This window comes from Nelumbo nucifera, chromosome 2, assembly GCF_055504915.1.
Source record: "Nelumbo nucifera cultivar China Antique chromosome 2, China Antique-T2T, whole genome shotgun sequence".
NCBI lineage: Eukaryota > Viridiplantae > Streptophyta > Magnoliopsida > Proteales > Nelumbonaceae > Nelumbo > Nelumbo nucifera.
Genome location: NC_142650.1, coordinates 7,059,698 through 7,071,216, shown reverse-complemented (window position 1 = coordinate 7,071,216; position 11,519 = coordinate 7,059,698). Strand labels below are relative to the sequence as shown.

General features: G+C 34.8%; 1 protein-coding gene across 1 annotated transcript; it reads left to right on the top strand.

Annotated features, from left to right (window-relative positions):
• Positions 1–1,189: 1,189 nt before the first annotated feature.
• LOC104594777 (exonuclease V-like protein) lies at positions 1,190–8,128 on the top strand. The gene is made up of 7 exons (XM_010255247.3): positions 1,190–1,884; positions 2,612–2,716; positions 3,737–3,858; positions 4,934–5,083; positions 5,293–5,446; positions 6,594–6,670; positions 7,575–8,128. The coding sequence occupies exons 1-7, from the start codon at positions 1,495–1,497 to the stop codon at positions 7,786–7,788; spliced, it is 1,212 nt and encodes a 403-aa protein (XP_010253549.1). The 5' UTR covers positions 1,190–1,494; the 3' UTR covers positions 7,789–8,128.
• The last annotated feature ends 3,391 nt before the right edge of the window (positions 8,129–11,519 follow it).

Sequence of the window (11,519 nt, the reverse complement as noted above, 5' to 3'; positions counted from 1 at the left end):
TTTATTAAAAACCCACTTGAATACAAATTTAGGGTCCGTTTGGTTTGCAGGAATAGGGGTCTGGGATTGGAATCAGAACAGGCTATTCCGATTCCAACTGTTTGGTTGGGCGGAATCAGAATCCCATTCCCATTCCTACTGGAATGGCATTCCCCCATTTGAGGGAATGGCCATTCCTTGCTCCTCCCTTGGGAATGAAATCCCATTCCTATTGATTTTAATTCCCGTTTTCATTCTTGTCTGAACCAAACAGACTATGGGAATGGACCATTCCGATTTAGATTCCGATTCCGATTCCAATTTCAATTCTGACTATGAACCAAACAGACTCTTACTTCTTTTTTATTGATGTACTTTTACATCTTATTATCAATGTAAATATGCATTGGAAAATGTATTTCTTGTTATTTGTCGGTGCATAAATATAATGTTGCCAAACACACTCAAAAACTCAAAAACAAACCATAGTGCAAATTTACCCTGAACTAGCATTTTATACTCTATTTGCATCGTTTACAAACGCAGCCTTATGGTCTTATATTGGTTTTCTTTGTTCTTTTAACTGAATAAGGGTGTTTAAATTCAGTTATCAAAAATAAAATCGAACCAAATTAAATAAATCAATTCGGTTTGATTACTTTGATTTTTGGTTTGGTTTAATTTAAGAAAAAAAAACATTTGAGTTGAACCAAAAACTGAATTAATCAAAATATATATATATATATTTAATTACAAATATTAATATTAATATTAACATTGATAGCATATAAACGTTGGTTGTATTCGTGAACCATATAAAACATGAATGCAGTTATTATTCTGTAAATAACTAACTATTTAATGATGATCATGCGATCAAAATTGAATAGTCTTATGAGCACTAAAATTGATCTCACATCAAAGTTAGATAATGAAAATACATATACACATGAATCATAAAATTAATGCTCACAGATCAAGGTTCAAACTTTCAATGAACCACAAATAGAAACAACCTCTTTCACATTTTTTGCTCAAGAAAATGGTATTGAGGGAGAGAATTGGGAGGGAGGGGATAGGATTTTTAGACATGGAATATACGTCAGCCGGCCCGGCCAACAAAAAGCCAAACCACCCAGAAATTAGTGGATTGGGCCGGGTTAGAAATTTAAAGATAATAAAATTTTAGAATAATCACAAAAGATATTGGCAGAGTTTTGTTTTGATTTTTTTTGGGAAAAGTACGGAAACACACGATTTAGAATTCTAAATTCCAACACTGGCCCTCTCCCCCTATAAACCAAATCCTGCCTATGACTGGACTGGTATGCGACCATGCGTTATGCAAAGGTAGCAAGTCAGCGGGTGACCCGATATTCTCTTTGAGGGGTGGGAATAGTGAGCAAGGTTTTGGGGAAATTTTTTTGTAGTGGAAGAAAACGGATAATCAGAAGGTATTGCTCAATCGCGGTTGCTTAACGGTTAGTTAGTTCTAAAAACTGAACCCTAGATGAGATGACAGAATCACCGATCAAATCATCCCCCATTGACATTCCTGAAATCCCAGTTGAGATCGTGAGCGAAGAAGAAATGGCTCTCATCGAAGCTGCCTTGGCTGCTACTCGTTCTTCTCTCTCCTCCTCAGTTGCCCCGTCCTGCCCTTCTCGACTTTCTCTCTTATCTACAATTTCCTCCAGTCAATTCCAAAGTAATGCAAAATCAACTGAAACCATCACGTTTCATTCCAAAAGGCCATTATCAGGGTGTTCAGAGACCCAAACTATTAACGACGTCGAAGATTTGGGAAATTTAGGGCGTGCCCAGAAGAAAGTCAAGGTACCCAAATCGTTGTTATATCGATTTCGGAGGAAAAAGGGACTGGCGGTTACCGATATAACTTCCACGGTACGAATTTTTCCGCCACTTGTTTTCTCTTCTTTTTTGTTATTAACAGTTTAATTTGATTGAGATTCTTCTGTTAAGTAATGGACAGAAATTAAATTGATTGAACTGAAGTAATTTTATTTGTTTTTCCTTTTCCTGTTGCAAAATTTGGTATATAACTTAATGAAATGTGAAATGTCTTTTATCTCTTTGTTTGGGTCTATAGCATTCGTTGACGGTGATGGTATAGCATCTCCTATAGCTGCATATATTAGGTTTCCTTATTCATATTGTTTGTTGCCTCATGGAAACACCAAAGGTACGCGGGAAAACAAAACTTGAATGTTTGAAATGGCCACTATATTGACTGAACATAGTAAACTATAATGGGAACTTTGGGTTCAGATTTGCATTCATTCAGGACTTTCAAGTGCATATGATATCATTCTCCAGACAGGTGTTGGCCAAGCTTTAGATGAAGACACTTTATTTAATCGTATCCCATCTTTCCTTATTATTTCCTGGTCTTGAAGCATTTGTAAAGCTTGAAAAGTTTGGCATTTCTGTTCCTTCATTATCCTTTTTAAATATCTTTTGCACTGTTTTGGTCGATACAATGTACTTTTTTATTGTTTAGAAAAGTTAGCATAGGTGGTAGCATAAATTTAATTTTACAATTTCATTCAGTTCAATTAAAATTGATTTAATCAAGCTTCAATTTTCCTTTCTTGCTTATTTATGATAGTAGGAGTGGTGTGAAAAACAAATGGAATTTTCTCTCCTCCGTGGCAAGCCCAAAAAAACTAAAGCTATGGAAGCAGGCACTGCTCGACACGAGAAACTAGAAGAAGAGGTAAGCTTTCAAACTTAAAATAGAATAAAAATTTGTCTTGTGTTTGCACTACTCCATTGCCATTTTTCTCTCAGTTGTTTATCAGAAACTCATACTTATAAATCTTCAAGTCCTTTCCATCCCTAGCTTTAGAAATCGAGAAATTGATGGTACTATTTCTGTCATTCTGTGTGCTTCTTTTTCCATTCATCGCTAAATCTGATATGAGGAAACTTCATGGAAAATGCCATGTAAGTTAATAAATTTTCTCATTCAGGACAAGTATGCCATTCATCGAAATTACATGGGTTTCTGATTGATTAAAGTTTTTCAAGTATCATACATTTCTGGTATCATAGAAATTGTCTTTTTTTTTTCTTTTGCTAAGGTGTCATAAAAAGTGTAGTTCACCTTCACTTTTATGTTATTCCTTCATTGATGTCAGGTCATTGTGCAAATCAGTGAATTTTGTATTTTGGAGAAATGTAATCAAATCAAATATATAATTATAATTAGGAGCATAAGGGATGCATAAGTTTAGGGAGAGCAATTCCAAATATTGCCACCAATATTACAGAGCAATTCCAAATATTAGAACTATTCATAACACTAAAACCGACTAGTTAGTATGATACAGTATTGTTTGGTTATGCTTTCATAGGTATGCTGCACAGAGTATCTAAATGATTCTAAAATCTTATTTAGATTCCGAGTACAAGTAGAAGTGATCACAGACACATATTCAATTATTGATGTTACATATTATTAAACTTTCTTAATTACCGGTACCTTTACTTTTTTTTTATCAGTAACAGTAATTTTATTAAAAATATATGGAAATTACAACCAGATTGGAGGGGTAAGACATCTTAACCCTCACTTACAGACATCTTAACCCTCACATGACAAAACACCGTTACCTTTACTTTCAAAACATAAAATGCACATTTTCTTTCTTATATTTGCAAATGCTGTTGCTTATATTTGATCTTATATATAAGATGTAATATGTGATCCTAATATTGTCATGTGATAGGACAGGTTATTAAAAAAGTAAAAATTCATGTGAAGTCTGTTGAAGATATTTGGGCTTTGAAGCTCATGAACTTTATTGTTGGGGCAAATCAATTATTTTTTGAAGGAATGACCCGTGAGCTGCCGCTGTAAGTTGGGTACCATTGTGGTAATTTCTATTTTCATCCTTGGCTTTTGCTAGTAGAACTATTATCCAGTTGTTGCATGCCAATGCCCTTTTTGTGCATCAGTAATTGGATGAGGATTCAGTTGGGTATGGAATGGAATGTATTGCATCTGTATATCCGGTTGATCTTTATCTGTTGCTAATACGCATTTTTCCTTTATATTAGATTCTTTTCAGAAACGGACTTGGATAATGGATGATATGCAACATAAAGACCATCTAAACAACTCTAAAATTTCATTCATGTAAAATCAGTTTGGACCCTGTATCAACTGCTTTCTACTATGATCATATAACAAATGAACTAGGAGAAAAGAATATGGATTGATGAATATTGAGAGTCTGCTTTATTTCTCTGTTCCATTGCACTTAGAGGATGCCTCAGGCAATCCAAGCCAACCCAACTTTAACATGAATGTGCAAAATTTTTTAATATTATTACTACGACTACCATTGTAACAACAGTTTCTATTCTAGTTTGGTGGCGGCATGGTGCTAGTACTTCTTTTAAGTATATAACATGAGATCACTGGGCTGAGAATCTACTGCTGATTCTTTTGGTGGATTTGATTACAACTCAGTTTTTCAGGTTGTGCTTAAGTTGGATGCCAACCCCATCCAACTTGTCAGAGTTGCATCCTAGTTGGTGGGTAATCATTTGACTGGGTTGAGTTTCGTTGAGGGAGAGTATTGCCTAGGTGTGATGCATTAAATGGTTGGTTCCATTGTGTTCCTTCAAGCAAAGTAATCTTTTACTTGCACTACAAGTGCCCTTGTCTTCCCTGACAAAGTGAAAGGATGGGATTGGAAATTCCTTTGAAGTCAGCAGGTGAACCATATTGATAAATCATTCTAGGTGATTGATGGGTTCTAACTGCATGTTTTGTGCAAAATGGTGTTCAAGTTTCTTCCATTGCTTCAATAAGAATAATGGACCTTGGATTTTAACTTGCATTAATGCCAGATTTGGAACATTCTTGATGACTTTGTACTTGGCATTTCTACTGACAAGATTGATTACCCATTTAACATTTCAGGATAGGTTTTCTAGAAGGTGTGTGGACAGTCGGGGTAATTGATGAAATCCGAATGCCTTCAACCGGGAATATTAGAAATCCTTTATTAGTGGACACTAAAACTCGTTCTCAAGCTACACTTCCATCAGAAGCACAGAAGAGGAATGGAAGGTATGCACCTTTTTACCTTCTTTTTTATATACTTTTTTCCCCTCTTGGATGTGGATAGCATTTTTATCTTGAAAAATTGCTTGCTAATTTACTAGGATAATTTTTTTTTAATGAAGCAATCTCTAGTTTTTTGCTTTATTAGAAGCTGTTTATATCATAAGGATGACTTGGAAATTGATGAATTATGAAGTGTAATATTTTTCTGGCAGGCTTCAGTTAATGTGCTATAAGTATTTATGGGACAATGTAGTGAGCGATAATTTTCCCTCCGACCATTTCTTTGATTTCTTTCGGTTGAATCCTGAAATTACCTTATCCAAAGAAATTAAAGAGCAGACTGCTAGCTCGGGTTTCCCTGCACAGGTAAAGGATTTTCCCATCACCGATCAACGGTCTATTTCCATGCATTACAAGTTGGTCCTTTTCTTCATGTATCTGATACACACACACACACACACTTGGAGCCATTGTTGCTTGGACTCTCCTCAATGGATGATGCTTCCATGTTTGACACATGTCAGAGTCCAACAGCATGGATTCTTGAGGACAGTTGTATGTAATATTTCCTTTTTTTATCTCCTAAATTATTTGACATAAAAGATGATATACAATATAGATGCCACTTTTCATATCGAACTTTACTTGGTAACAAAGAAAAACATTTTAGACCCCTTTTTTATGGGATTTTTTTATTTATTTTATTTTTTATAAAAAATGAACTATTTTAATAGTATATACTTTTCCATGGACGTTCCAATGGGTCCATGTTTTCTCATCTTGTTGACTCAGACTCTTGGGCATGTGTTGGATTTGGACTCCTGTGTCTGGATCCATGCAACACTGACTGGAGCTTTTTTTTTTGATTGGAGCATAATTTTGAAAAGCTCAATATTTTAGTTGGCTGTAACTAAGAAGCTTATAAGATTCTTGAGCATTAATGTAATGGTAAAATCTCGTGTTGGCAAGCATGAGAATGTGGGTTTGAGTCTGAGGGCATCCACTTTATGCCAAAAAAAGCCAAAGGTTAGGACTGTACCCAGTTTACCCCTCTCAAGTCCCCAGATAGATGGGATGAACATTGGGTAGTGGCCTTTTTTAATTCTTTGTTTTATATCTTTTAAATTCTTGAGCATTGGTATGACCAATTTGATCTCCATAGTTGGCCTGGGCAGTGTCATTTTTGGGTTATGGTTGATCCAAGAGACAAAATGAATGAATTACATGGACCAATACATAAGTGCCAATCTACTTGACATCAAGTTGGTCATAAGACATCCCTTGTATTGAGGAGGTGTGGGTCTCCAAGTCGTGTGCACCCTGTTACTAACCCATTGACTGGGTCTATAGTGTTAGCACCTGGCCCCCTATGGGGGATAAAAGCTGCATCACCAATACCCCCCCCCCCCCCCCCCCCCGCAAAAAAAAATAGAAGCATGTCGGTGGCAGACTAATATAACTTCAACAGTTTTATACTCATCTTTCTCCCTTTTTTATTCTTTTGCATGTACAGACCCTCGAAGAAATAATGGTGTACTTCAGGAATACATGCTGTTCACTTCCTCCAGCTAATGACCAGCTTCTGTTGAGGTGATAAAAATGTTTAAGACTTGTGACAATTTCTAACTAATTGCACGTCCTTTGCACCAAAATAGTGCATGGGGAATGGCACTATATGTGGATGCATGTTTTATAGCTTGCAGAATTGGATGCTTTAAAGGTTTCCACATATTTTCCGCATCATCTTTTTATAGTGAGATTCAGCCCAACGATCTTGGCAAGCAGCCCAAAGAGTTCTGTTCATGGGTCGTATCGTATGGGTATCGGTGTACCCAGATACATTTAGATACACCGATACACAGTTTTTTTAAACATTTAAAACATCCCAGTCCTCTTCCCCAACCCCCTGATCATTATAAAATAAAAAAGAAAAAGAAGAAAAATAAAAAAAAAGGTGAGTATTGGCCATATCAATATGCACTGATACCCATGTTTGGGTATTGGGCTATCAATGTTTTAGTCCTTGGATGGATCAATGGCATAGAGCTGATTTGGATGTGTATTATAAGATGGTCTATCCAGAAGGTAATCAGATTGCCAAATCAAGGGGTTTAGTGACTTGGTCTCCTGGCTGGCTGGCTACACCAAAAATCCATGTGGCTTAAAAAGGGTGTCCCTACTGAGATTATTTTTTGACTTGCCTCCTTAAGACCTTTGCTTTGTAATACACCAATGAGAATAATTTGTCAAATACTGGTATAGGTAAAATGTAAGCATTGAACCACTCCTATCCGGGTATATCTCCCATGTTACAAATTGACCATTCAAGTGAATATAACCATCTGAATATTTCAGTGGATTTTGGATGGTTATGAACATTTCAGTGGTTTTTTTCCCCAGGGTACTGTTAACTGTATGTTCCCTTCCCATGCATAAGATGAATGCTTACGTACAGTCTTTCCTTTAATGTAAAACCAGTTTTTGATTGGTGCAGATATGAATTCCAAGGAGACAATTCATTGATTGGTGAAGATGAATTCATGTACAATCCCGAGTGGGTGAAGAGTCAGATTCAGTGCTGTCTTGAGTTCTGGTCAGGAGAGAGAGAAGCCAGGTATGTTCTGGTTGAGGAGCGTTGGAAGTGTCGGTTTTGTAAATTTTCTTCCATGTGTCCTGCAAAAAGCACCTCTGATACTGTAGTGAACTAGAAAGCAAGCGGCGGCATTCTCTTCTCGTCTTGGTTCAATAAGCTTCCATGGTCTTAGCTCTACTCATCACCAGGCAAATAAAACTGCTGTGTGCTGGTAGGAGGCATGGCCAATTGCTTTTTCATTGAGGGTTGGTGAAGCAGATGGTGATGGATGGGGGCCTCCTGGAAGGACGAAGCTTTCTGTAAGAATAAATGATATTGTTGTATGAAGAATTTGAAAGCTCTTTTTAATCATGTATGTATAATCCTGTTCTGTTCACGTATGCTGGTGCAGACCTCTTTATGATTATGTTATTTATTAGGAATTCGATTTCAATGAAGAATGACATATAAGTAAACGGGTAAAACATACTAACTTAAATTTTGAACTAGTGCATCGGCATCGCATGGATGGCATTCTGTCGAGGCTTTAAACTCCAGAATCAAGTTGCAGTTTGAAGATGGATTAGAGAGGGGAATCGTTTTTAGAAGTAGAAGGCGATTCTGCCTCTCCCTTACTTTTTCTTTGTTGAGCATTTTTAAACTGCTTCAAGCAACACTGAATGCTAGAGTGCAAAACCTTGTATTTTGTATGTATTTGTACTCCTTCCAAATTGAACTGTAAGAGCAAATTTTGAAAAAAAAAAACCCATCATTGATATTTTTGCAATAAAAATGTTTTTACCCTTTTGCCTATGTGGTGCTTAAGCTAAAACCAAATGACAATATAAAATATGCAAAGAACCTGGAGTTATTTTAATGAATTTTAAAGCATGGTTGTCTGAAAAACGATATAATCTCGGTCCTTCAAAACAATGTCATTTTTATGTGTAAATTGCAATTCGTAATTTGTGTATAAAAAGAGTTGCATGGTATTTTCCTTTCCTTCTCTCCCCTCTTATTCTTTGTAAGCTATATTGTCTCATATGATTGAAAGTCGGATTTGAGCATTTTCGATGTGAGGTGAGGTCTTTTGGACCTTGAAATAAGCCAATCACCAAATGATGGTGGCTAACTGGCTCAGGATCAAATCCTATAGAAAAAAAGTCATTCAAGTAGGGCTTCAAATAGTATTGTGCGAATTTGAGTTCCATTAAAGAAGGTGATCCAATATAAATATATATTTAAAATTTACATACTATCTATCTGTGAAATTGGTTTTAATGTTGCATTTTTATTATTCATTAGAACAAAATTCATACAAGTTATTTTTAATTCATTTCGTTTGTAAAATATAATATTAAAGTCATTTATTAGTTCATTTTATTAATTTTATTAATAGGGTAAAATGGTAAATCCCTTGAACCTTTTCTGGGTTTTCCAAAAAGGCCTTAAACCTCCCATGAACTTTGATTTGCCCAAACCTCCTTTCACTTTTGGGGATAAAGGGACTTATAGACTCCACCTGTTAAACTTTAACCTTTAATTTTAAAGCTATTAGCAACTATTGATGTCATGGATTTAAACATATTATAATACTAATTTTGCCCTTATATAAAAATCATCGAATGTTTGATGACTGAAATACCCGGAGAAGTACAGGGGATGCATCCTGACTGTGAATTGATGCTAAATTCACGGGCAGGATATGATTTATAGGGGGGCAGAGGGCTAATAGTAGGGGGGCTGGAATTCAGAATTCTGCATCGTGTGTTTTTGTACTTCTCCCTAGCCTCTATTCCAAAAAAAAAACCTTAAATCTTTAGGCTATGCTTGAAAGGAGTACAAATACAAATATGTAAAGTGTAAAATCTTGTATTTTGTATTATTTTATTTGTATTTATACTGTACATATTTACATTTATACTCCTTCCAAACTGAGCCTTAACAAAAAAAACCCCTTAAACCTCTCTTTACCTCTTCATTTTACATTATTCTTTCTTATTTCTTATGAAAGGAATGGAAGGATTTGTTTAATCTACCTAAAACGGGTTTGTTTTTGTGGTAAAAAAAGTCAAATACTAAAATATATTTTACTCATATTAACAGTGCAAGGGTAAAGCTGAAATTAGCAAAATCTACTAACTTGATTACCGATTATTAATTGGGACAAAATCATAGACCAAGAACAGTCATGATTAATAGTTGTGCCAATCAGGTCTGACCCGATTAGACTCGACTATACTAATAGCTATAATTGTTTAAATAAATAGCAACCTAAAATTGGTTTTGGATAATATAATTTCAATAAATATGATAATAAAATAATAAATTATTCATATATTAATGAATCAAGTTTTTTAATCAAAGTTTATCTTATATATTACCTCTCGAATTTTACTTTTACACATAAAATATAAATACAATAAAAATATAAAAATTAGGAAACCTTTATATATTATTTACAAAATAATGGATTTGGGTCTGAGCTGAGCTGATTAGAACAAGTGAAAACCATAACCGATCCAATTATTAACTGGGACAAAATCACAGAACTAAAACCACTATAATCAGTTTGGTCAAGCTGGGTCTGTCAAATAGAATGTAATCAGAACTGACCGTTGACAGCCCTACTTAAATGTGATAGAAGGATATCTAGTATGTGTTTGGTTCCGTGGGCGTTTATAGATATACTATTTATTTGTACTTTTTCGTTTTAAACATTTATTTATATTTTTTCACTTTAAATGTTTTTTTACTTTAAACATTTCATGTTTTTTACCTAAAACATTTCATGTTTTTGTTGTTTGGTTGGGTTTTACTTTAAATATTTTTTATTCTCTACCTCATATTAATACCCATTAAAGTATGCCACATTAGCATTTGGTTTCAAGAAATGCTAGGGCATTGGGGGAAACAAGAATTTGACATTTTCCCAAATGCTCCATGCACAAAAATCAAAGCGTTTCAATTTTGTACCGTTTATTTGATAAATGGTGAAACCAAACAGTTGTTTCACTTCGCTTCATCTGCAATAAATGTCAATGCTTATGTGGTGCTGATGTAGTGGTGTTTTTTCAATAAATGCCCACGAAACCAAACACAACCCTAATTTTTAATTAATTCCATTACATTAGATCAAACTTGAATTTGAATATATATGGATTTGACTGTAATGCTGGAAAGACATGATATTAGAAGAAATTGTAACCAATCAATGAGCATCATAAAAATAGTAACCAATCAGATGAATCTTCATCAAATTTGCAAGGGTTGTGATTGGTTAAAGTCTTTTTGATATCATGTCTTTCCAATATCATAAGATTTTTCTCATATTGTATGTGAATCTGATTCTTTTGGGACGATGATAGAACTAAAGGCTGTGTTTGGAAATGATGCAAATAAATGCGAATGCAAATATATGGAGTGTAAAACGGTTCATATAAATTGTAAAATTAGGTTGGTTTTGCACTGACAAATTTACCTTCTTACCAAATAGAATTTTAACTACAATGGATGCAAACATGAATCATAATAAAACATACACTTTTTTTCTTAATCAAAAGCCCACTTGAATGCAAATTTACTTATTTTTTATTGATGTACTTTTAATCTTATTATCAATGTAAATATGCATTGATCTATCATTTGTCAATACATAAATATAATGTTACCAGACACTAAAAATAAACCAAAATACAAATTTACCCTGAATTAGGATTTACACTCATCCCGAAACGCAGCCAAAATGTTTTCTCAGAACCTCCCCATAGTCCCCATATCACAGGCGTGCAGAAGTCTTTTGTGTACGCGGGGTCGGAGGCCGCAGAAGTCTCTGGATTTTCGGGTCGGAGGTCCAGATTCCTGAAC

Coding starts and splice junctions, on each gene's coding strand:
- LOC104594777 (XM_010255247.3), top strand. CDS start 1,495: ATGACAGAATCACCGATCAAATCATCCCCCATTGACATTCCTGAAATC. Junction 5,447..6,593: donor GCTCGGGTTTCCCTGCACAG/GTAAAGGATTTT, acceptor TTGCATGTACAG/ACCCTCGAAGAAATAATGGT. Junction 6,671..7,574: donor AATGACCAGCTTCTGTTGAG/GTGATAAAAATG, acceptor TGATTGGTGCAG/ATATGAATTCCAAGGAGACA.